The sequence below is a fragment of the Gopherus evgoodei genome, chromosome 2 (genome assembly GCF_007399415.2).
Source record: "Gopherus evgoodei ecotype Sinaloan lineage chromosome 2, rGopEvg1_v1.p, whole genome shotgun sequence".
Lineage (NCBI taxonomy): Eukaryota > Metazoa > Chordata > Testudines > Testudinidae > Gopherus > Gopherus evgoodei.
Genome location: NC_044323.1, coordinates 68,903,151 through 68,929,695, shown reverse-complemented (window position 1 = coordinate 68,929,695; position 26,545 = coordinate 68,903,151). Strand labels below are relative to the sequence as shown.

Genomic DNA, 26,545 nt, shown 5'->3' with positions numbered 1-26,545 from the left:
TGGAGAGAGCATAGGGAGGGTCTGGAGGGGACAGGGCAGACCAGGGCTGGGTACTGAGGGGGCAGGGCAGGGAGGGTCTGGATGGGAGTAGACCAGGGCTGGGTACTGAGGGGGCAGGGCAGGGAGGGTCTGGATGGGAGCAGACCAGGGCTGGGTACTGAGGAGGCAGAGCAGGGAGGGTCTGGATGGGAGCAGACCAGGGCTGGGTACTGAGGGGGCAGGGCAGGGAGGGTCTGGATGGGAGCAGACCAGGGCTGGGTACTGAGGGGGCAGGGCAGGGAGGGTCTGGATGGGAGCAGACCAGGGCTGGGTACTGTGGGGGCGTGGCGTGCCGGGTCTGGAAGGGGGCGGGGAAGCGCAGGGCTAGGTACTATGGGGACACGGCAGGAGCTACAGTGAGTCCGGCTCTGCCAGTAGCTGCAGACCCAGGGCCGTGACACGGGGCAGCCATCTTGAACCCCCGACCACACCCGCGTCGATGCCAACGTATCACGTACGTAGCTGTGGCCGCGGAGCTCCTGGGAGCGCAGAGCAGGCCGAACTCAACAACGCGGACGGGCGCCAAGAGGCGACAGCCGCGGAGCAGAAGAACCCGGATGATAACAGCAACACTGGCACGTTCGCCGCCTTCGGTTGCGCGGTGACGTCACGCATAACTTGTCGTGGGAAGTCCAGCCAATGGGCGGAGGAAGCGGAGAATTTCGAACTAGGAAGACTCCGGAAGCGAGGAAGGAGCCAACGGTCTAAGCGCCGGAGTCCGTTACGGTCAGGTTCCGAGATAAACAAGAGCGCGCGCAAGTGAGCAAGAAGCGGCAGCCGCCTGCACACGGCTGCGGGCCGGGATCAGTGGCGCTGCTGCGCGGGCCGAGGTGCCCGGTATGCGGGGGAAGGGCCGGTGGATGGGGCCCGATGGGGGAGGGGATTCACTTCCTGTAACCCCACGGGCAGGCCGAAGCTCTGGTCTCTGCCCGGGCCGCGTAGGGCCCGTGGGGGAAGCGGGTTGGCGGGCGGGTTAAACTCGGCCCGGGCGCGGAGACGTAGCCTGGTCGTTGTATCGTGTCCCGCCCTAACGCCTGGCCCCGGGAGTGCGTGAGAGTCGGGGCGCAGCGGGGACAGGCCGTGATGGGCGCTTGCTGCGTGCGCCAGTTGTCCCGGGTTTGGGCTCTTCCAGAGCTGCCCCGAGAAGGGAAGAGTCACGCGCTCCGAGCTCCTCTTAAATCACAGGCCTCAAACTCAAATGACCACCAGTACATCGGCCGGAGGGCTGCATTACTGATACCGGCCCCGCCCCCACTCCATCCCCTTCCATGAGGCCCCGCCCCTGCCCCACCTCTTCCCACCCCTTCCCCGAAATCCCCACCCCAGCTCTGTCCCCTCCCTGCTCCCCAGGGGCTTAGGGCAGGGTGGTGGGGTGTGGGGTGCAGGAGGGATGAGAGGTGCAGCAAAGGGCTTAGGGCAGGGTGTTGGGGTGTGGGGTGCAGGAGGGATGAGGGGTGCAGCAGAGGGCTCAGGGCAGTGGGTTGGGGTGCAGAAGCGGTGTGGCAGGGGGTCTGGGTGCAGGGTGTGGCAAGGGGCTCAGGGCAGGGGGTTCGGCTGCGGGAAGGGTCCGGGGGGCGGGCTCTGGCCCAGCGCGCACCGGGGGCAAGGCAGGCTCCCTGCGTGCCTGCCCCCACGCTGTTCTGGGAAGCAGCTGGAATGTAGGGGAGCTGAGACACAAGGGTGTCTGTGGCTGTTGCTTCAGGTTCCACCCCCAGCATCTCCCATTGGCTGGGAACCGGGAATCGCCTGAAGCAACATCAACACACCCCTGTGTGTCTCCTCCCCCAGGGTCTATCCGCTTCCTGGAGCAGCACAGGGGCAGGGCAGTTTTTCACCCCAGATGGGACTTGAACCCACAATCTCTGACTTAGAAAGCCATTGCCTTGTCCATCAGGTGAGCCTGCCTTGCCCCCAGTTAGCATCGGGCTAGAGCCCCTCTAGGTAAACGCTGGGGGAGGGCGGGGGAGCTGCGAGGAGCTCGTGGGCCGCAGAAAATACGGCCTGCGTGTTTGAAACTCCTTTCTCAGATACATGGGGGCTGCTTCGCGGACTCCAGGCTCTTCTCTCGCTTTGGGGTGGATATCCGGGGCGCTGCGCACTGACCCCGGCTCTGACTAGCCCAGGCCCCCTCTTATCACGCACTTGAACTAATTTGCCCTCATTTTTTAAATAAGAAAGTAAAGGTTTTTCTCCTCTCTTCCAAGACCACTACCACATATGCTCAGTTTCACTGATCATAAGCACACTCCTCCTTTCAGTGCACAGAGCCATATGTCGCTTTTTCAGTTTTAACTTATCACTCTCTTTTAGGAGTACATGTACACTGGAAGAAAAAGACAAAACCTTGCCACTGCAGTGAGTCTAGAGCCCAGGTCAACAGGCTTGGGTTTGCACTCTGGCGCTAAAAATAGCAATGTTCCAGCTCTGGCATTAGACCCATTCACTTTGCTGGGTTTTGGAGGCCAAGCAGGAACATCTACACTGCTATTTTTAGTGCCAAAGTCTGTAAACCCAGTCTCTGAAGCTGACAGCCAGTGGGATTTTTTCAATATAGATGTACCCCAAGGGTACCCGTGAGGGGGGAGGGTCTCAGTCCTGAACATTTACACTGCAATTAAACAACCCCTTAGCACAATAGTCTCCAACGTTTTTAGATTGTGCTTCGCCCTTACCTGTAATGTGATTTGTCTGCGTCCCTCACCCCCAGGAGCTGCAGTCAGGAGCCAGGGCTGACAGCAGGTCTGCAGCCTGAGCCTGGGGCCGGGAGTGAAGCTGCACTCACGGCTGGAGACTGAGGTTGGGGCTGTGACTGGGAGCAGGGCCGCAGTCAGGTGCAGAGCCTAAGCCCAGAGCCAGAGCTTGGGGACAGAACCATGGCCAGGAGCTGGAGGCAGAGCAGGGCTGGGAGATGCCCCCACCCCACCCCCTGTGAGGGCTGGCCTGGGCTCCCTAGGCCCCCTCCCTATCTCCTCCGAATGTTCCTCTATGCCCCCACAGTTTGGGGACCACTGCCTTAGCCTGAGCCCCATGAACCTGAATTTAGCTGACCTGGACCAGTTGCAGGTGTTTAATTGCAGCATAGACATACCTTTAGAGCCGTAGAAGAACAATCATGAGTAGAGAGGGGCAAAGCTTTTGGAACAAATAATTTATTTGGTTAAAAGTGCTGTTTCAGTTGCCCCTGTACTATCCATGACTTTGATACTAATAGTTTGGAGACCCTCACCCCAATGTTTTTTATTTTTTTATTGATTGAGGGGTGGTTAGAATCACGGGAGGAGTCTGTCTAGGGGAGGAAATGCTGTCTCCCTATCACTTTTAGCCCCATGGTTAGGGAAACTCATCTAGTATGTGGGAGACCAAGATTTGTTTCCTCCTCTCCCTGATGTGAAGTAGGAACATGAACATGGGCCTCACAACTTTCAGGTGAATGTTCTAACCACCAGACTATCCTCATACTCTAATTCAATGGCTATTCAAGTCATCACTACTGCCTCCTCCTGTATTGTGAATCTAGCCCTTTAAAAATGCACAGAAACAAAATGTTTCAGGTTGAATAAAATGCTTAGTTCAATCAGGAATTACTTTGTCAATTTACCAAAAATTTTGGATTTTTTCAGTTTTGGTTCAACCCAAACTGATTTTTTTCAACTTTTCTGACCCATCAGTTAACTGAAAAATCATTTATTTGAAGAGCTGTACTCTTGAGCTCCCCCAGAGCAGTTCATGAAAAATGTAATGGACCATCAACAAAACAGTAACGTTGACTGTACACAACTGAGAAAGTAAATAAGGAAGTGAACAAGAACTAGGGGACACCAAATGAAATTAATAGGCAGCAGGTTTAAAACAAACAAAAGGAAGTATTTTTTCACACAACACACAGTCAATCTGTGGAGCTCCTTGCCAGAGGATGTTGTGAAGGCCAAGACTATAACAGAGTTCCAAAAAAAGAACTAGATGCAGTAACTCCTCACTTAACGTTGTAGTTATGTTCCTGAAAAATGCGTGTTTAAGCGAAATGATGTTAAGCAAATCCAATTTTCCCATAAGAATTAATGTAAATGGGAGGGGTTAGGTTCCAGGGAAATTTTTTTCACCAGACAAAAGACTATATTATAGTGTGTGTGTGTGTGTGTGTGTGTGTGTGTGTGTGTGTGTGTGTGTGTGTGTGTGTGTGTGTGTGTGTGTGTGTGTGTGTGTGTGTGTATATATATACATACACACACACACACACAAACAATTTAATACTGGTACACAGTGATGATGATTGTGAAGCCTGGTTGAGGTGGAGAAGTCAGAGGGTGGGATATTTCACAGTGAGTGCCTTACTGCTAAATGATGAACTAGCAATTTGCTGAGCCATCAGAGGTTAACTCTCACACACTACAAGGCAGCAGGAATGGAGGGAGGGGAGACAGCACCGCAGACAGGGACACACATCGTGTATGTGTGTGTGTGTGTGAGAGGGATGCGCATTTCCCCTTTAAGTACGCTGACCCTACTCCTAAGTACACTGCCTTGTTAATTAGATCAGCTTGCTGAGATCGCAGCTGCTGCCAGCAAGCTCCCTCCATCCTGAGCTTTGTCGTGTGTCCCCTCTGCTCTGTGGAAGATGGGATAAATGGGATGCAGGAGCAGGGGGGAGGGGGACACCCTGACATTAGCCCCTCTCTTTCTCCCCCCTCTGCACAGCAAGCAGGAGTCTCAGGGAGCAGCTCCAAGGCAGAGGGCAGGAGCAGCACATGGCATTTGGGGGAGGGACAGCTGAACTGCCGGCAATTGATAGCCTGCCGGGCAGCTGCTGCACAGGGAACTTAGGGGGGCAGGGTGCTGCCAGTCCACCCTGTTTCCAAGCCCCCACCAGTTAGCTGCAACCGGCTGCTCTTCCTGCAAGCAATGGACAAAGCAGGTGGCTGCCAAACGATGTTAGAAGGGAGCATTGCACAACTTTAAACGAGCATGTTCCCTAATTAATCAGCAATGAAACAATGTTAACCAGGATGACTTTAAGTGAAGAGTTAATGTACATTCATGGAGGATAGGTCCATCAATGGCTATTAGCCAGGATGGACCGGGATGGTGTCCCTAGCCTCTGTTTGCCAGAAGCTGGGAGTGGATGACAGGGGATGGATCATGTTATGATTATCTGTTCTGTTCCCCCTGGGGCACCTGGCATTGGCCACTTTGGAAAACAGGATACTGGGCTAGATGGACCTTAGATCTGATCCAGTATGGCAGTTCTTATTGCTGTCAAATGCGAAAAGTGTAAAAAACAAACCAACAACAAGCACCAAAAAACCTCTATTACTCTCAGGCATTATTTGTAGCAATAGTAGGCACAACATTTTTCAGACGGAAAGTTCTAGTTCAATCAAGCAACTGATAATGAAGCTAAAAGTCACCGTTTTTCAAGAATCTCCTAAAGTCTGCTAACTATATTTAGATCTTAATAATTGCTAAATTTCACATCTTATAAATATAGCTGTGTCTGTGATGGAGGAATCTCTTACCTGAACTCATTTGTAAAACTGATTCAACTAGAATGGATTTTTCGTAGTGCAGGAGGTCATATAAACCGCTGCTTGCATATTCTGAACTATTTTCATCAGTTCTTTGTATTTGCCTTTCCTTAGGTAGAAGATGGGTGGAGAAAAATGCTTGAAAAGGTCCTTTAAGGACAGTCTGGATGATATAAAAGAAAGAATGAAAGAGAAAAGAAATCAAAAATGGGCAAAGTTGGGTAAAACAAACCAGGTCTTGCCTATAAAATGCAAAATAGCAAGTAAGATGCTTTACTATTTTGTTTCACATTTTTTCCATAAGCTTGGTTTTTATCATTTCTAAGTACTGTTTATTTTCTTACAGCCAACAGTTCGGTGCAACTGAAAAGCTTGCAAGCAAACAATCGAGCACTAGCTCTAGCTTTGCAAGAGGAAAAAGCCAAAATGAAAGAAGCCCAAGATATCATTCTGCATTTAAAGAAAGAGTATCAGTCTCTGAAGTTTCAGATATTTGTTTTACAAAGAAAACTTAGCTCACAGCAAGCGAAAGAACCTGTTGAGGTATTTTCATTGCAATGACATCTTTCTATTCTAGTAAGAAATAGGTTGAACTTTGAAAGGCTGAATTGTGCCCATTCTGAAGGACTCTAGTTAAAATCAGTTGGAACCACATTTATTTATTAGATAGAATCTGGCTCCAAAGTGTGTACATCTGTGAAAAGATTTCAAAAACTAAGGTCAGAATTTTCAAAAATGGGTGCCTGAAATTAGACTCATAAATCCTTATTTAGGCACCTATATAAATGGCCTGACTTTTTCAGAAGTGCTTAGCACCCTACAACTCCAATTAAAGGTAACCCATCCTTTTGATATTTCTCTCTCCTCTCTTTCCATACTTTCATACATTGTTTATCACCACCCGTTTATGGTTACTTGGCTAACTTTCAATCCATGAGCTGGTTTTATACATCTAACTCAATTTGAATGAGTTATCAAAAACTATTGTTAAGGTTAAGCTTTTGTCTCAGTTATTTTTAGTAAAAGTCATGGACAGGTTGCAGACAATAAACAAAAATTCATGGATGCCCATGACCTTCCGTGACTTTTACTAAAAATAACCCGTGGGGGCTGACAGCTCCAGCCACAGCAGCTGGTGGCCATAGCAGGGGCTGAAATGGAAGAAGTCACAGAGGTGAATCTGTGACCTCTGTGACTAAATTGTATGCTTAGCCATTCTTATTAGAAAACTTGTGACAAAACAGTTCATTTGGAAAACACTTATTCCTTGAACACAAAAGGTTTGCAGATATGGTACAGTTTCAGTGAACTTTAATCAAATCACAGGCAGAGTTCCAATGGAACCCAACTTAGCGGGATGGGGTCTGTGGTAGTCCTGTCAGGTGGAGTGCCCCTGGGTTTCTAGAAGATCCACAGCTCCAGGTCAGCCTTGCCATGCAGACTGTCCAAGGGTCATGGACCTAATGACTTCCAGGATCTGTGGCTCCAATGGAACCCCACCAATGTGGGCTGCCCCACGGTTGGGGACCTCAAGTTTCCACGGTCCAAAGCTCTAGGGCAGCATGCCATGCCAGGATTTCAAGGCTACCTGTGATGGAGCTTGGAAGTCCTGGGACTGGCTTCCATGGTCCACAGCTCTGGGACTGCTGTGGCATGTGGACTGCTTTGGCCAGACAACCCCACCACTTCCAAATTCTCTAGCTGGCCCAGGAATCTGGAAACCCTGGACGTCATGGTAGGGCTGCCCCAGAGCAGCAGATTCTGGGAGATGTTGACTGAAACCGTTCTTGGTAGTTTTACCAGCAAGGTGAAAACAACAAGAATCATGTCAATTTCAGGCAGCAGATCCTGGGTTTCCAGGAACATACTCCATTTCAGAACCACCATATGTATTGGTGTTTCTAAAATGAAATATTTTCTTAAATTTCTAGTTTGTGGATATTTCAAAAAAGAAAATTTTGTTCCAAAGAAAACCAGAAAAAATTAAAAATTTCTACATTTCTCCCAAACCAGAAATTCCCTTTCAGCCAGCTCTAATTGGTATAATGGTTTCAGGTATCTCCTAGCTGTCTAAATATTTTTACTTTTCTGTTTTTCCCCTACCCTTTTAATACTATTCAACTTCATACATATTTATAAAAGTCTTTTTTATTTAACTTAGCACCGGCATTAATAGAGCAAGTCAGGACATTTTTTCCCCCTGTGAAAAATTTTTGATTTTGGGTTTTTAGTGAAAATACTGTGAAACTAATTTTTTTGCATGAAAAAAATTTACTCTTGTTCTGCAAACTGTAACTGATTCTCTGCTGTTTGGTTATTTTCTCTTTTCTTTGTATAGCATAGTACGCGTGGTATAATTAAAAAAGAGAGAAGTAACCTAACAGTACAAGAGAGAGTGCTACATTGCTTATTTTGCATGAATTAGAGTGAAATTGTTTGCTCTTCTCCTTCCATTAGACCAGATTGTCGATCTTGAGCAAGATTGTTTCTAAAGTTGCTCAAAACCTACTCGATACAGCGGATCTTCTTGGTCCAGCTCAGGATTTGTGTTCCACTGATCTTGTAAGTCTGGCCTGTATTTTTCTTAGATTTGCATGTCTTTTTGTGCATTGTAGTTTTATGGTTCTTGGATAGGTTTTTTAAAAGTGACTTTGCATAAGTCCCATTAGCTTTCAGTGGGACCTGTGTTCCTAAGTCACTTTTGTTGCTTACAAAAATCTCACCCCTTCTTATTAATTCAACACCCACGGGATGTTAGGTGTTTTTCAGACTGATAAGCTAGACAATCATTGCCCTGCGGCGCTTACAGTGTAATTGTAGATATGAGGCAGAACTTATCATCTACAAACAAAATAATAATTCTTAACTCTTTATCAGCCCTTTTCACTTGTAGATCTCAAAATCCTTTGCAAAGAGAAACAGTGCAGAGGATAAGGTGACATGGAAGTACAGTAAATAAAGATATGTAATTAAGACTGTTAAGTCTGTTATATGCATATTTTAATACATATTCAGTGTGTTTTTCTCCGTGTAGCCCATTTTCAGATGGATAATAGGATTTAAGTATTTGGCAAAATCTAAGAGGATACGAACAGCTATTAAAAATGGATGGCAATGTGTTATGACTATTTTTTACAAGTTTATAGAACTACAAACTATTACAAAAACATAGCAGTCAAGATCTTACTCCCACATTTTCAGTTTGACATTTCTAAAATTGGTATGTAGAGGGATACTGCACATCTCTTTGGATTCTAGGTTTTTCTAAATCTTCGTTCTCAGAAAATTTTCTCTTGTTAGGTAAATTTTAAACTTTCAGCTTAATTTTCCAAGTGAGATGTAGCATGTATGCTACAAAACCTTGGTTTTATATGTTCATGCATAGATATTAATCTGATTTCCAGTTTCAGAAAATGTATATAGGCACAAACTATATGCACACTATTTTTTTTCCCCTCACGGGTGCCTGTCTCCAACTTTGAAAAGTTGCCCATCTGAATTCGCATTTTTTAACAGTTTAGTTTCTTTTTTATGAAAAATTCTTCATCACTTTCCCTCCACAAACATCCTAAAGGCATGATCTGTTTAAAAAATCTAGTGCCACATTTGGCCCATCATGTTTGCAGCTTTCCTGTTGTCCAAAAGCTGGAAGGAGAAGCATTGAAATCAGTCATCATTTGTTCTAATTACATCTCTACCCCGATATAACATGAATTCGGATATAATGCGGTAAAGCAGTGCTTGAGGGGAGGGGGCTGCGCGCTCCAGCTGATCAAAGCAAGTTCGATATAATGCGGTTTCACCTATAACGCAGTAAGATTTTTTTGGCTCCTGAAGACAGCGTTATATCAGGATAGAGGTGTACTTGATTACTAAAATACCATTTAACATTAAACTATTTGTTGTTTAAAAATATACACTTCTAGGCTGACAGCTTGTATAACAAGCTTTAACAAAGGCTGTTTGTAAAAGATGGCACAATATTAAACCAAATTTATAACCAAAAAGAAAATTCTGTCTTAAAAGAACACAAACATAATTTTTTCAGAATTAATTTTGATATTCTAGTGTCTTTTAAATCATGTATCCTAATTTTTTTTTAAAAGTTCTTATAAAAAAAGTTCTTATAAAAAAAATTAAAGGCTTCTCTGTTTTAAGTCTGAGGTTTTTTTCAACAAGAGAAAAACAGTGAAACTAGTCATCCACAAGAAGCTGTGCAAAACAAGGAAACTGAAAATTCTATGCTCACGTCTATCAATTATAGTAGTGTGTGTTACATGTAACTATATATACACAACATTTTCAGGCAGAAATGTGATTTTTTTCAAGGTCGAGGTGTCCCTTTAACTCATAGGTCTGCTAGAGTTTTGTAACAATCTGTATATTACCACTTCATCACGGTGTGATTTGTTCTGTCTACAGAACAAGAGGATGTGTCCCTCAATTCTTGAAGATGATGACTCCAGTATTTTAAGACAAGCTGGTTCTCTGTAAGTGCTTTTTTTTAATGCATTAATTTTTATCTTTGTAAAGCCTACTATAGTAACTACTTAATCAGCATCCTTCTGTTTGCTCATGAAATGATGAGGGATAAGCAGTGATATCTGTACATTACTGTTAATATCTGTTTTGAAGCAAAATCTTGGTTTTTGGAGTCCTGTTTATATGTTTGGCCAATGAAAATGTCACTTTTTTGTGGGGGTAGGGAGTCTCTCCAGGATGCTCAGTGGATTTTCTCTTCAAAAACCATCTGCCCCAAATTTTCCCATTCCCACCCCCAAAAATCCAGATCTGAGGAAAACTACTCCTGGAACATCTAGAAGCATTTGCCCTACTCAACACTTAGCTCTGGGGAGAAGGTCTTCTGCTTCTAAATGTACTCAGTATCTGTTGTCCCAGGGCATGACATGAGCACAGAAACTCTACCTGAATACTTGCATAGCAACATAATGTACTACTAGTAGACCAGTTCATAATTACATCTTTATTATATTTCAACACAGCTCCTTTCTCCTTCATCCACAAAAAATAGTTTCAATTTAAAAAATTGTTCAGTAGACATATTAGTGTGCAAAGATGCAGCAGTCAGGTTTTCAAGAGCAATCTGAAATGTTTACAAATAGACTTTAGAATGAAGTTACTGACAGTCCTGTACATATCACCAAGTTAGCACTCGAACTCCAGTCACCACTCTTCCAGAAACATTTTCTAGAGATGAAGATACATTTTGCCAGTGTTAGTCATTGTAAAAAACTAATCACTTTTATAAGTAGATAAATTCTCGTATTGGTAATAGAATACGATGGTAGAAATGGACTTAAAACTTTCAAGTTAAAGAATGTGCAAGAGTTTAATTTTAAATTTAAAGACATACTTCCTTGATGTAATTCTCAAATGAGAGGATTGGTGTTTCATACAGAATTGCAGTGGGAAATACTTTTCCAGATTATTACAAAATATCTTTGTAGTAGGAATTGAGGGGAAGAAGCTGCTAAAATAATCAAATAAAATTAATTATCTTAAAATGTATGATTAATACATAAACTCCAACTCTTGTTCCTAGGGGACTTCCTACACGTGTTCTTGTTGCAGATGCTAGCCTGGAAGGCGAAATGCTTGGAAATGAAATAGAGAATAATACTGATACAAACAATGCATCTTATTCTATGTCAGATTCCTGGCAGACCTTTAAAAATACCTCTTCAGTTAAGAAAATGGCAACAAACACAGGTAACTAAACCTAGGTTTAAACTAGCGATGGTTCTTCCTCCTAAAATTGAAGTAGCAGATGAAAGTAACTTTCAAAAAATTAAGGATTTTGAAAGTGATTCCTTAAACCGTCATCTTTCTTTTCCTGCTTCTGATTTTCTCTTGCAAAATTCTGACCCTGATTGGGTACAGTTAAACTAGTATGCTGCTCAGGTCATATACAGTAACTTCTTGCTTAACATTATAGTTATGTTCCTGAAAAATGCTACTTTAAGCAAAACAATGTTAAGTGAATCCAATTTCCCCATACAAATTAATGTAAATGGGCTGGGTGGGGGGTCGGTGGTGCTAGGTTCCAGGGAAACTTTTATCACCAGAAAAAAGGTATTATATACACAGAGAGTATACGTTTTAAACAATTTTGAGCAAACAATAATGTACACAGCAGTGATGATTGTGAAGCTTGGTTGAGGTGGTGGAGTAAGAGGGTGGGATATTTCCCAGGGAATGGCTTCCTGCTAAATGATGAACTAGCACTCGGCTGAGCCCTCAAGCGTTAACACGTTGTTGTTAATGTAGCCTCACACTCTACAAGGCAGCAGGTGAGAGGAAACATAATAGATGCACAGCAGTGGCTGCAAATACTTCCCTGCAGAAACTGAATGTGGTGATGAACCCACACTATCCCACTGCAGCGCACCACTCACTGTTCCGGATGGTGCGTGCACAGCTGCACGGGCACTGACCTTCCAAAGTGCTCTGTGTGTGTTTGTGTGTGTGAGTGACGGAGATACACACCCTCTGTGTGTGAGTGACGGAGACACACACCCTCTGTATGTGTGTGGCAGAGACTCGTGTTGCCCCTTTAAGTACGCTGCCCTTTAAAGTAGATCAGCAAGTTCAGACACAGCAGCAGTTTCCAGCAAGCTCCCTCCATCCTGAGCCCTGTTGTGTATCTCTGCCTGCCCCCACCTCCCCCCCACCCCCCGGCGCTCTGTGGACATGGGGTACAAGAGCGGGAGGAGGGGGACACCCTGACATCAGCACCCCTCTCCCTCCCACTCTGCACAGCAAGCAGGAGGCTCCCATGAGCAGCTCCAAAGCAGAGGGCAGGAGCAGTACACAGCAGTGGGGAGAGGGACGCCTGAACTGTGGCAATTGATAGCATGCTGGGTGGGAGTCCAGCTGCACACCTAATTACAGGGAATTTAGGGGAGCTTATGGGGAGGGGGGGCTGTCGGCCCACCCTAGTTCTAAGCCCCCATGAGGACAGGCTGCTCTTCAGGAGAATCCTGCAAGCTATGGACAAAGCAGGTGGCCAAATGACTTAGAAGCGTTGCACAACTTTGAACGAGTCTGTTCTCTAATAGATCAGCAATGTAACAATGAAACAACATTAACCAGGATGACGTTAAGTGAGGAGATACTGTGTATGGCAGGTTGGCAATTTTAAATAAAGTAAGATCATTAGTTTTCAGTTGTCAACAACATTTTAAAATTCCTGCAACTAGACAGTAAAAAGCAGCAAATCACCAAAGGATTTTCCAAATTACCTTTTAAAAAATTCTTTCTGAGGTGGTGATCATCCCAATTTACAGCATGTGCCTCCATGGGAGGGTCTCACCACACATGTTGAAGCAAGGGTTATAACTCTTCTGTATGCACTCTTAACTAGAGCTTTCTCTCTTCCTCCATCACAAAAGCATGTGTTAGATCTACACAAATGCAGCATGCTTTCTGAAGGTAAGATGGAAAGTAACTACTTACTTAAATACCTTCAATGTAGGATTCTGACTTCTAAAAATTTTGCAGAACTCCCCAACCCTAAAGGTTTTTTTCTGCTCGTACAAGGAGTGATAGCATTTTGGAGTATGAGCCAACCTAGCCAGCAGTAGTGGTTATGTGTCCTTGGACTTCTAACTATGAACCATTGAATGTTCCGGTCAGTCCATGGTTGGCTTAACCCTGCCCAATCATCAAACATTTGACTGAAAAATATTATACTCAAAGGGAGCACCAAGAAACTTAACATGCAGATATAGTACCCCTGGAAAAATAAAAGGCCACCAAACTCAGAGGTTCTTTGATAATCTTACAAGATGTTCTGAGAGAAGCAGAATAGCAGGTTAAGTATTTTCCCTTCTTTCAAGATTCCATATGTACAAAATTCTCATTCCTGGAGAGTGTGTAGAATCAGGGATGTCCTAATGTAAAAACCTAGTGATAACTGGTGAAAAGGACCTCAAAATGAAGGTAAATGCCAGGGAAGGATAATTCTTTTAAACAAAAGGGGAGGGATCAGAAGGCAGCATCTCTTAAACAACTGAGGTGTTATGAGAAACTAACTTTAACTACTTACTGAATGATTTGAAAGAATAAACTAACTAGGCATACTGTCTAAGGGGCTTTTCGTTAGCATATAAACATAATTGTTAAAATGCAAACATTAAAAAAGCAACCCTGACCTGACAAACAGGCATGAGTTGCTCCAAAAGCCCTCAGGAGGCAAAGTACTGAGTGTAAGCTATTTGTATCTTCCAAGACACAACTAATTTTTCCTCACATGCTTGGAAAAAAACCTCATTAAGTCTAAGTCCAGCTATGAATTACATTTTTTGAGTCTGTGTTCAAGGGATTACTTTGGTTGTCCTTATGTCATGGGTCATACTTGCCTGCAGAAAATTCTAAGATTGTTCATCTTTGTTAAAAGCCTAAAATTGCCAACAAATTAAACATCTCCAGGTCCAACAACATTTAATTTGACATGTATTATCTTCTTTATTCAGGACAAAGATCTGATTTTCATCTGGACAACCTAGAGGCCAACTTGGAAAATATTCTTTTAGATGAAGAGGATAGGCAAGTTGGTAATATCGTACCAAAAACTGTATCTACTAGGCGTCGCTGTTCAAACAGGAAAATTCATGTGCATAATCTAGACCATTCAGAAAGGATTTATTTGACCAGAGAATTTTGTAAACAGGATGAAACTAGACTTGAGGGAAGTCTAGAGAAAGGTAATATAGAAAATATAGAGCCAAATCTTTCTCAATTGAATGAAAACAAGATAAACATGAAGCCAATGTTGGATCAGGCAGATACTTTGACTGAATTGAACTGCTCAGTTGCAGAACCTAAACTTAAACAAATTCAGCCTAAAAGCAGAGAAGACTCTCAAACAAGAAGAGAGAAAGGACAAAAAGGAAAATTGGAAGGAAGTAAAAATACTTCCAGAACAAGATCAAAAAGAGAGAGAAGCCAGGAGGAACCAACTTCCAAAGTGAAACTGGATTTATCAGTTGGCTCCAATAACGCTTATGATTTTCAGTTTGAGGAGAATGTCCATATCACACCTTTCCGACAAAACAAGATGAATGATTGTGACTGTGAGGTGGATGAAAGAAAGGATACATCTGAATCCGAAACACACAGCAGTGAAGGAAGCGATTCAGAAGAGAATTCTGATGACAGCCTGTATGTGCCTTACAGGAGTAAATCAAAATACAGGAAGAGTTCACAGTGCAAAAATGATGGAAGTCCAGTCCATACAAGACCACGCTCTAAAAGATCTGTGGTGTACCAGCAACAGAAAGCCAGTAATGAAAAAGAGACTAAGAATACTACATCAAATGAAAAAACTATCAGTAAGTGACCTTTTTGGAAAGCATTTTCCAATTTTTTTTTCTATTTAATAGTGGTTTATCGTTGTTTTAGTCAATTAAACAAGCTAAATTTTTTAAAGCATTTAAAACTATTAAGTTATTGAAATAAATTTCATATGATGTATTTTTATAAATGTCAATATTTTTCCCATAGGATAAGTTGTAGTTTTAATGTGCACTTTCTTAATTTCCTTTTAAACTGAGTTAATGTATTTCTCGATGGCACTTAATTTTCCCCAAATCAAATGCATTTGAAAGCGTTTTGGGGATGAGGGAAATCAGGAGGCAATTTTTTTTTTATAAAAAGACCATAACAGGATGCCATCAGTTTATAAAAAATCACACTACTTTCTTTACCTACTCTTGTTAGTATAATAGAATAATTACAGTATCTTTCAATTACAGGAGAGCAGTGGCTCTGGTTTCACTTAAATGTGTATGTTGTTTTTTGTTTAAAAGAGGACTCGACTAAATGCTAAAATCCACTTGCTTACTTGGATTGTCTTGAAATTTACTCTGCCTCATGTGGGTGCAGAGTAGGGTTAGTGGTCCAAATCTGAAGTCATTTGATCAAGGGGTTCCTGAGATACAGGACCCCTCCCCCCTTTTTAAAGCATTTTTTAAAATCACCCTGGTTCTAATATTTTTTGCACACATATAGGGCTCCTCAAACTATGGCTCTAATCATACCCAATCTGAGTTTAGCCACTCAGGTTTTATCTCAGTTATTGCCTGGCACGCACTGTCCTTTGGGTGGGTTATTCTGAAGTTATTTAAAGTTAAGCTAGGAATTCTGAATTGGAGTGTGATTAGTGCGAAACAAAGAGAATGAAACATGCATGTGCAGGAAGACTAAACCTTTACCACCAATCAAAAAATTTCCAGACATATTATTGTCACAGTAATTGGGTGGCTCAAGAAGACAAGCTGTGATCATTGAACCACAGCTATACCCAAGCACGAGAGCCCTACCCATGGCAGCCTTTAGAGAATGTGGGTTTTGTATGTTCCTTGCTCACTGCCTCATTCTGCAGGGGCTCCTTTTGGAAATGTTGCCATGAGACCAAAATTTCTGTTTTGAGTGATATTTTAAAGTGCCACATGTGGACTGTGATTTTACTTTAGAAGTATTGTCAAGGAAATTAGCATTAATTAAATTGAGGTAATATGAAAGATTACAATAAGCAGTTAGCTTAATGTAATCATCCTGGCCAATGGAACTGAGTGTGATCAAAGGAAAGCAGCTGCAGGATTGCTTGGTAGAGAGGGTCCTGATACACAGCTCCTCTAATATGAACAGCTCATAACATTTCCAGATTATCATAAGATTTTTGGTGCAGATCTGGGGAATGTGGGGGGTTCTGGAGTAAGGAAGAACATGGTAAGGAAGGGGAAATGGAGCAGGTGTAGGGAGGGAAGGTGGATCAAGAGGAGTGGGGCTGTGGTGTTAAGGGAAGAATGGGATAAGTGGGGATGTATGGTAGGGAAGGGGATTAAGAGATTAGTCTTGGGCTGGAGGGGAAACAAGGGAGATACAAAGGATTGTGTTATTGGCATGTTGGGGCATCTCTCAGGGACAACAGAGTTAGGGTTATGTTTCAGGGGTGGTATTTACTTTAACTTTGTATTTCCTTGCTTTCAGAATGTAGATGACTTGAGGTTTGGGACAGGCAAAAGGTGCTACTAAGCAATCTTGAGTCTGCATTAACGAAATTTTTGGGCACTTAAAGTAAAAATATAAAATAAAAAAATTGTTTGACAGTATTGTCAAACTCAAATTGACAGGGAGATTCCAGAGTAGGGTATAGTGGCTGAAATTCCTTTTCTAAAATTGACTACACTAAATTTAGTGTCCCCTTTTACTCACTGCAGCTCTCCTTATAACAGTTAATCTAAATGCATGAAAAATTTTATTCTAATTTTATACATAAACAATATGTAATCTTTTACATACTTACTGATGTAGGGAGATATGTGTACTGTCAAATTTTCCATATAAAAAAATGATAAAGTACACAACCCAGTGGTAGTTCTAAAAATCTGTTTAAAATTGCAGGCACTGTTGAAAATACTCCAGTGGATAGTACCTCCATGATCAGGAAAACCAACATTCTGTCAAACATTGTGATGAAAGTAGATGAAGTAAAATCATATTCTCTCCTATGTGCTATGGATACAGTACCAAAAGTAGATAAGAATTCTTCCTCTGGAAATATATATTGCAATTTTGCTAAAGGTACTTTTGTTTGTTTGGGTTTTGTTTGTTTGTTGCTTGCTGCTTGCCATCTCTGACTAGTTTATGTCACAGTAGCACCTATGAGCTCTGGTCACTGACTCCATTGAGTTAGGTGCTGTAAAACCACAAAACAAGAATCCCTGGAGTTCCATTATTCTTTTTTAAAGGTAATGCTCTTGAAGACTCCCACAGCAGTTAGTAGTTGGTGCTGTATGATCAACTTCAGCAGGATACTTGAGATCAAACTGAAGTTCTAAAACCCTTGATTTTTAACACATCGTTGCTTACTGTGGAAGTTCCAGAGGACTGGAAACAGGCAAACGTGTCAATATTTAAAAAGAATTAAAGGGATAACCTGGGTAGGTTAACCTGACATTGATCCTGGGCAAAGTCATGGAAAGGCTAATATGGAATGCAATTAGTAAAGAATGGTAACATAGATAATGCCAAGGAACATTGTGTGACAGGACCTGTTTTCCATTTTCAATGAGTTTACAAGCTTGTTGATAAAGGTATCTTTGATATAATATACTTAAGACTTCTGTAAACCATTTGATATAGTCCTGTATCACATTCTGATTACCTGATTTTGCATACAGCACTAATTTTTAATCTGTATTAACTGCTAGGTCTCAAAATGTAATTGTAACTGGCGAATCTTCATCCAAAGGGAGCATTGCTAATAGTTTTCTATGACAATCTGTTATTGGCCCACTGTCGTTCAATGTCTGTATGGATGATCTGAAAGAAGAATAAGACCATTGGTGGTAAAATTTGCAGATGACACACAAGTTGATGGAGTGGTAAATAATGAGGGGGTGGATCAATTATGCAGAGTAATCTCGATTGCTTGATAAGGTGGGCTCATTTGAACATGTGTTAATACCACCAAATGCAAGGTTATCCATCTAGGAAAAGAGACAGGTCACACTTATGATAGGAAACTATGTCCTAGAATGCAGTGACTCTGGGTATGTCTACATCTACAATTTTGCAGCGCTGGTTGTTACAGCTGTATTAGTACAGCTGTATAGGGCCAGCGCTGCAGAGTGGCCACACTTACAGCAACCAGCGCTGCAAGTGGTGTTAGATGTGGCCACACTGCAGCGCTGTTGGGCGGCTTCAAGGGGGGTTCGGGGAACGCGAGAGCAAACCGGGGAAGGAGACCAGCTTCGCTGCGGTTTGCTCTCGCGTTCCCCGAACCCCCCTGCAAACCGCAGGGAAGAAGACCTGCTTGCTCAGGGATTCAGGGAACGCGAGAGCAAACCGCAGGGAAGGAGACCTGCTTGCACGGGGGTTCGGGGAACGCGAGAGCAAACCGGGGAAGGAGACCAGCTTTGCCGCGGTTTGCTCTCGCGTTCCCCGAACCCCCCTGCAAACCGCAGGGAAGGAGACCTGCTTGCTCGGGGATTCGGGGAACGCGAGAGCAAACCGCAGGGAAGGAGACCTGCTTGCTCGGGGATTCGGGGAACGCGAGAGCAAACCGGGGAAGGAGACCTGCTTGATTACCAGAGGCTTCCTCAGGTATGCTGGGATACTGCTTATTCCACGGAGGTCAAGAAAAGCGCTGGTAAGTGTCTACACTTGATTACCAGCGCTGGATCACCAGCGCTGGATCCTCTACACCCGAGACAAAACGGGAGTACGGCCAGCGCTGCAAACAGGGAGTTGCAGCGCTGGTGATGCCCTGCAGATGTGTACACCTCCTAAGTTGCAGCGCTGTAACCCCCTCACCAGCGCTGCAACTTTGTGATGTAGACAAGCCCTGTGATAAGCATTTAGGGATTATGTGATAGCCAGAAGAACATGAGCTTCCAGTGCAATGCTGTAGTTAAGAAGGCTACTGCGGTCTTTGGTTGTTCAAGCAGGGACATATCAAGTAGAATGAGAGAAAGGTAGCATTATTTCTGAATATGAATTAATGAGACCAACATTGGAATCCTGGGTTCAGTTTTGGGCTCCACACTTCCAAAATGATATTTTAAAAACTGTAAAGGATTGAGAAAAGAGTTAAAAATTATTAGAGGTCTGGAAAACATGACTTACACTGAAAGACTGTAAGCTTTATCTATTTAATATATCTAACAGAAGGTTGAAGTCACTTGTTCACTGTCTACAAATACCTACTGCGGGGAAAAAGTTTCAGATAGGTGGTTCTTTTAATCTATCAGAAGAAGACATAACAAGAGCCTATGGTTGGAAACTGCAGCTAGACAAATTCAAATTAGAAATAAGGGGTGAAGTTTTAATAGAACTGAATTGGAACATTTTAACAAGGGGCATGGTGATAATTAGGGCCATTCCAAATTCATGGCTATGAAAAAACACATCACAGACCATGAAATCAAGCTATTAGAGGGGAGCCATCCAGGAGAGCCTACTGTTCACTGGGCTCCAGTTGCTAGTCCGCTGGGCTGGGGAGGGATAGGACAACTTCTTCCCCTGCACAGCTGCTCTCTGCGGGGGAGATCAGACCGACCTCTAGGTATCTCCCCCAGCTGCAAGAAGCTCTGTGGCTGCTGCCAGCTATGAAAGTTCCCAGCGGCATGGGTGAGATCAGACCCACCTACATCTCCAGAAATCTCGCCAGCTGCTGGAAGCTCAGTGACAGCTGGACTTTGAAAGCAGCACAGCCCCGAAACTTGGGCAGCCAGGGGAGGTACCCAAAGGTAGGTCTGATCTTTACCCCGTTCCCCCCACCCACCTGTGCAGGGGAAGACGAAGTCCTGTCCCTCCCCAGCTCAGCTGACACTAGCAGCTAGGAGCCACTAGCAGGGGTGCTCCCAGCAGCACAGGGGAGATCAGACTTATCCCACTTCCGAGAATTTCCCTTGACTGCAGGAAGCTTTGCAGCTGCTGCCTTCAGAGCCCAACACGACCCCTTACATCAGCTATGTGATCCCCTTTTGGGTTGGGAATCCCACACTTACAACAGTGTGAAATTTCAAATATAAACATCTGAAAAAGTGGAGTTGGCCAATTTTAAAACCCGCAGACCAGGAAGAGGATCAAATTGGACTGTGAATTTGGCAGAACCCTAGTGATAATGGTGGATACTTTATACTTATGGGTTTTAAAGCAAGACTGGATACATTTTTAAAAGATATGGCACACCTCTTTGTAAAGCAGAATTTCTAGTTTAACAAATATAAAGGTAACAAAGTGGGTTTTTAAAAATAAATGGCTATAAAGCTTACATTATCAGTGAGGACCATGTACCTGCATATATTTGTACAGGATTGGAGAAGCCTGTGGCGCTTGTAAACTCCAGACACGTCTTAATTTTTGGTTGTCTTTTTTTATAAGAATCTCTTCTGTGGAATTCTTTAGCTTTTCATAATTTGCCTAAGGCAGTATTCTGTGACAAGAATACACATAAATCACTCCTAACTTTAGTCCGATGCCTGGCAATATCGATCACAGAACACTGGAGCCTTTACTTTTCTAGGACAGTGATTAAAATGCAGCTCAGGTCAGTTGTGACCAAAAGTCATAGCTTTAGATGACTTTTGAAAGCTGGTGACACAAGTGGGTGTTGTCAGTTCAGTTTCTGCAGCGTTTCTCAAACTGGGGTCTGCGGACCCCTGGGCCCTGCTGATCAACTCCTCCCTCTCCCTCCCAGCGCCTCCTGCACATTAAAAGTCTGGCAGCGCAGCGAGGCTAAGACAGGCTTCCAACCTACCCTGGCTCCCTGCTGCTCCCAGACGGGCCCAGCATGTCCTTGCAGCCCCAGGGAGGGAGACTGTTTCTGCTTGCTGCTCCCACCCCAAGCGCTGACCCCACAGTTGCCATTGGTCGGAAACTTTGGCCAATAGGAGCTGCGGGAGCAGTACCTGCGGGCAGGGGCAGCATGCAGAGACCCCCTGGCCCCCGCACTGCCTAGGAGCCACTGCCAGAGGAATGGGCCGGTCGCTTTCAGGAGCCTCTTGAGGTAAATACTGCCCAGCTGGAGTCTGCACCCCAACCCCCTGCCCCAGCCCAGAGCCTGAACCTAAACTCCCGGAGCCCTCACCCATCCTGTACCCAGACTCCCTCTCAGAGCCCACATCCCCTCCTATACCCAAACTCCTTCCCAGAGCCTGAACCCCAACCCCTGCCTGGTGAAAGTGAGCAAGGGTGGGGGAGAATGAGTGATGGAAGGAGAGGGGATGGAGTGAGATGGGGTGGGGCCTCAGGGAAGAGGGCGGGGAAGGGGAGAGTGAGGAGGCTTGGGGGTCCCTGAAAATTTTTAAATCAAAATGGGGGTCCTGGAGTTCTAACATTTGAAAATCCATTGGTTTAATTGATAGATGTCCCCAGAACTAACATGGTTTACTAGCAATTAAGGCTAAGGTTTGAATGGGCATGGAAATGAAATTGCTCTTGGTTTTCCTTTAAAGGTAGTTCATCCTGGACAAGGTTTGAAGCCCTTTGTGATGTTGGCAAGTTGGAACTTTGCTTTGCTGCTCTCAAAACACAAGTTTTTCTTGAGAACAGATGAATTTGGTCTGCCCCACACGCATTCTGATTTAGGGAATAAATCTCTTTATTAGACAAAATACATGGATTTTTTTCTCCCCCGGGAAAACTTTTGAGTCTTGTCTCAATAAGTACTGTGTTAATTAGTTTAAAACAAATAACGGGTAGCATTGCAATGCAAAAACGTATCCATTCAATTCTTTCAGTAGGGAAACCTGAGGCTTCTCAAACATCTCGTCTTCATCTCTGTGATGTAACTAACATCTCTTCATTGTCTGGTACAAAAAGTAGAATCTCTCATCCATTTTTAAGTATTGATGAAAAACCAGGAATTCCCAGCCACAAACGCAGGTGTACTATTAATGTGAATTACAAGGAACCAAGTATCAGCAGGTTAGTATCTTCTTTTATTGTCCCAGTTTAATGTACTAAAATTTTTGGACAGGAAGGTAGATTTAGGACTTAGGATTTTATTTGATTGGAAATAAAGGCTTTGGTGAGAACTTTAGTAAATTGATTTGCTCAAGTAAGATTGTTAAATGTATCTTTTTAGCTGAAAACTACATTGTGTTACAGCTAAAGCTGTGCAAGAATAACTTTTTTCTAAATTAATTTGACAGGAAGCTCAGAAGAGGAGATCCGTTTACAGATATGTGTTTTCTGAACTCTCCAATTTTCAAGCAGAAAAAAGATCCTAAACACCGTTCTGTTAAAAAGGAATCTCTCTCCAAATACAATGAGGCATTTGTTGGATGTCGTTGAGAAGCTCTTTTGCACCCCCTTGTGGAGTGCTGAGGCAAAGAACATTTGGTTAACAAATTTGCTATGTAATTTGACACGTAAATCAAAATGTCACATTATAATTATGCCATAAGAATGTCTTGTTCAGTCTCTGTCCTGTGTACCAGGGAAATCTAACTGTATATTGGAGTAGGTAGTGATAACTATAGACTATTTTAAATTTAGATTCCATGGGAATTTCAGTAGATTTCAGATGAATATTTTAAGATCATGAATTGAATTTAATAGAGTAAGGAGTAACTGTTACTGTGCCTGTTTGTTATAAAAGCAGTCTTGCTACCCAACAAGTGTTTCTATTTAAACTCTTTGATTCCTGAATTCCACTGTGAAGTCCATTATCTGAAGGCATGTTGAGAATCTCTGGTGTAAAAAGATAAGCAGTGTGAATTATTTGACTGATTACTAGATTTGCCAGTCCCTGCTTATTGTAACCCCTCACTTGATATAGCTGAATTATAGTAAATCTTGGGATTAGATTACAATTTTAAGTGAGCAAGGTTGTACAGCTGTCTTATTACTTACACAAACCTGTAGTCTACTAATGTTGAAATGTATAATAAAACTTTTAGATTTTATAAAGTCTTGTAAATAACTTACATTCTAACTGCAATGGTTTCAGTCTAAGGGCAGGTCTACACTATGGAGAAAAGTTAATTAAGCTACACAGTTTGAGTTACGTTAGTAGTGTAACTCAGGTCATCGTAGCTTAGATCTACTTACTGCATGGTCGACGAGAGAAACTCATTCCGGAGGAGTACTAGAGTCAATGGGAGAGTGATCAGTGGTCAATTTAGCAGGTCTTCACTAGACCCACTAAATCAACCTCTGGTGGATTGATCACCGCAGTGTCGATCCCACTGGTAGTGGAGACAAACCCTAAGTAAGGTTATGTTCGTACTACAGTTCGTCAGTATAATTTACGTTGCTCAGGGGAGTGAATAAATACCTCCCGGAACAACATAACTTGCACTGACATAGTGCTGTTTACAATGTCAGTGGGAGAGCTTCTCCCGCCGATGTAGCTTCTGCTGCTCGTGGGGGCTGGAGAAGTTAAGCTGATGGAACAGCTTTCTCCCGGTGGCTTACAGCAGCTATATTAGAGACCTTACAGAGGCACAGCTGCATCGGGGCAGCTGGCACAGCTGTAAATTCTCTACTGTAGCTGTGCCCTGGCTTAGAGGTGGTAAAGAAAATGTTAAAGCTTCTTGCCCTGACTCCAGCTGTTGGCATTTTAAGTTCCATATGAAAGAAGTAGAGTTAGTATGTAGCTAAACTATGCAAGTCAAACCAAAAATACCAGATAAGCTATATGAGTAACAGTGTATCCTGAAGCAGTTTTCAGATGCAATTTTTTTCCAATATTAAGCTCTATTTACATAGTCTAAACAACAGTAAGACAATAGATATGAAAGTTGATAGGTAACACATGATTTTTAACCAAGCTGTAACACAGTTCAGCACAACTTACACAGATGAGAGTAAACTGTAGTAGTCCACTTTGACAGCTGCCATTGGTGGGAGCTAAAAGGAGGTTCTTTGTTTAGGAGGAATTTTTTTTTTTTTTTAAATTGAGATGTAGACTGTGCAAAGCTTTTCTCATTATGCAACTCCTGGGTTACCTATTGTTGGGTTTTTTTCTCCTGCAAAAGTTGTTTTCCTTTTAACAGGGTTTTACAGAAAAATCTAGCCAAGCAGAAACGTACTTTCCTACCTGCTCATTTCACTTTACTAAAAATTTCTCCCAATACAGCTGTAGTTGGAAAGCTGCCACTAGCCAGGCAGAGGGATGGTCTTCCTCATCATGGAATTCTGATACCATGGGGCGGGTTATTCACTTTTTAAAAGTTTGTCTGTCAAATCCACCAAGGAGGATGGGGCTAGCAGAACTTGAGACGTCTCACATTAAGTGAGCAAAGTATACACCAAGTATTAATTTTTAATGTGGGACTATGTGTATGTGAAAGCAATAACTACTGAATTAAAACATCTATTCTAAGATATCTTTTGAATATAGGACCAGCTCTTGTAAATTTCCATTACTGGAGTAAGAAGCCCAGTTCTGCCCACACCCAGGATTGCCACTGTTTCTCTATAGGATTGTAGGGAGTTAAACAGAATATGCTCATAGCCCCCACAGACGGATTTTTTATTTGTAAAAGGGATGCCTTTAGTTGGAGAAGATACAGTAAATGTAGACTTAGTAACTAAATAGCCAGCTTTTGGAGAGGCTTCTGGGTTCAATAGACATTGCAATTTATAATCTAGCATCTTAGTGAGAAGCAGACCAAATAATGAAAAACTGTCACCAAGTATCTCCAACAATTCTTGACATAGCCACAGGACTTCCCATTTCTTAGAGGAATAGTTCTGATTGTCCACAGACAAGTCAGTCAGGGAAATAGTGAGCCAGGGATGCTTCCTCAAGCTACCATCTCCACCCCATCTTTTTCATCAAGTCATCCGGTTCCAATAACCCCATAAAACAATCTGATACAAACAGAAATCTCTCATCTTCTGGATAGGGGAGTGATATTCTGTCAGAAGAAAGGTTTTTAGGGCTTTCCTCCATCTTCATTGTACAGAAGTGCATCAGGGTTGGGGAAATCAGAGCCATTTTTGACCCCCAAAGTCTCTAAGTGGATAAAGGATATGAAACATAGCTGGAGCTCCTGACCTTTACCAAGCCAGCCCCTGTACTAGAACTTCTCTGCCTCAGTGGATGCATATTCTCAGCTGACAGTACCACCTCAGACTTATGAGAATCACCTACAGCAGGAAATTTTATCACTACTGAACACTCCCATTTAGCCGGTCTTTGGCCCCTAGGATTTTTACAGAGGTGATGGTGGTAGTAATAGCAAGAACCAAATTTCCACGGAATTACCGGTAACCTGAACCCCTTCCTGGATGACATCTTGATCGGAGCTCAATCACAGTCAATGGCTTACAGGACCAGATATCAGATGTTGAATCTCCTCCAGGTTCAGCTTCATCATGAGTGCAAAGAAAAGTTCTCTGGTTCCATCCAGTAATTTATTTTCTTTCTCCAGAACTGTAGGAACCATACCATAGTCCTGTGTCTACAACTGCTAGGACTCCTGGTGTCATGCACTGGGATCATTCATGAGCATAATCACACATCAGAAGTCTTCAAGGCTTCACACCAAAGGTGTGGGACCACTCCCCAGAACACATGAAAGATCAAGTACGCATTCCAACACAGATGTTCAACTCTTTACAATAGCAGTCAGCCTACGACAATGTCACAAAGACATATCCATCTGCTGTCAAGATTCTATATTCCAGTTTCTCACAAAGAACATCAGCCTGGAGGGCTGCACAGAACCAAACAGCCCAGGGCCTCAGGAACAAGGAAGAAAGCGTTCACAGCATAAACCTCCCAGAGCTGAGAGAGTTCAAAGTAGGCCTGCAAAGATTCCAGCCCACCTTAAGGGGGAACCACATGCTGGTTCAAGCAGACAAGATGACTGCAGTCACATTTACAGAGACAAGGGGAACAAGAAGTCCCACATCAAACGCAGAAACAATGGCAATAATGAGGTGGGCAGAACAGTTCCTCTTTTCCCCACTGAGCAATCCGTATTATAGCAGAACTGAACCAAAAGCAGACTGGCTCAGCAGAGACAGGGTCTGCAACTCCGAGTGGTGCCTGAAGGAGGAAGATTTCAAGCTCATTGTTCAGACATTCAGTCTCCCTTCAACCGATCTAACTGGGAATCGTCTGAACACTAAAAAGCCAAAATACTTCACCAGGGCAGCTGTCAAGGTTCTTTCCCCACTCTGAACTTTAGGGTACAGATGTGGGGACCTGCATGGACACTTCTAAGCTTAATTACTAGCTTAGATCTGGTATCGCTGCCACCATCCAGAATTTTCAGTGTCTGGATCACTCCCTTTCCCCCCAAAGCCTTCCCCTCCCTGGGTAGCCTTGAGAGACTCCTTCACCAATTCCCTAGAGAGTCCAGATCCAATCCCTTGGATCTTAAAACAAGGAGAAATTAACCATCTCCCCTCCTTTCTCCCACCAACTCCTAGTGGATCCAGATCCAACCCCCTTGGATCTAAAACCAAGAAAAAAATCAATCAGGTATTAAGAA

At 43.3% G+C, this 26,545-nt stretch overlaps 1 protein-coding gene across 2 annotated transcripts; it reads left to right on the top strand.

Moving 5' to 3' along the window:
• The first annotated feature begins 259 nt into the window (after positions 1-259).
• Positions 260-26,240, top strand: SGO1 (shugoshin 1). Of its 2 annotated transcripts, XM_030550944.1 has the most exons (10): positions 262-765; positions 5,676-5,824; positions 5,908-6,104; positions 8,019-8,123; positions 9,984-10,051; positions 11,125-11,291; positions 14,057-14,914; positions 16,989-17,168; positions 21,833-22,019; positions 22,247-26,240. In XM_030550944.1, the coding sequence occupies exons 2-10, from the start codon at positions 5,683-5,685 to the stop codon at positions 22,386-22,388; spliced, it is 2,046 nt and encodes a 681-aa protein (XP_030406804.1). In that variant the 5' UTR covers positions 262-765; positions 5,676-5,682; the 3' UTR covers positions 22,389-26,240. The 2 variants fall into 2 exon arrangements, with proteins under 2 accessions (XP_030406805.1, XP_030406804.1); XM_030550945.1 differs by lacking the exon at positions 16,989-17,168 and having other exon boundaries at positions 260-765.
• Positions 26,241-26,545: the final 305 nt, after the last annotated feature.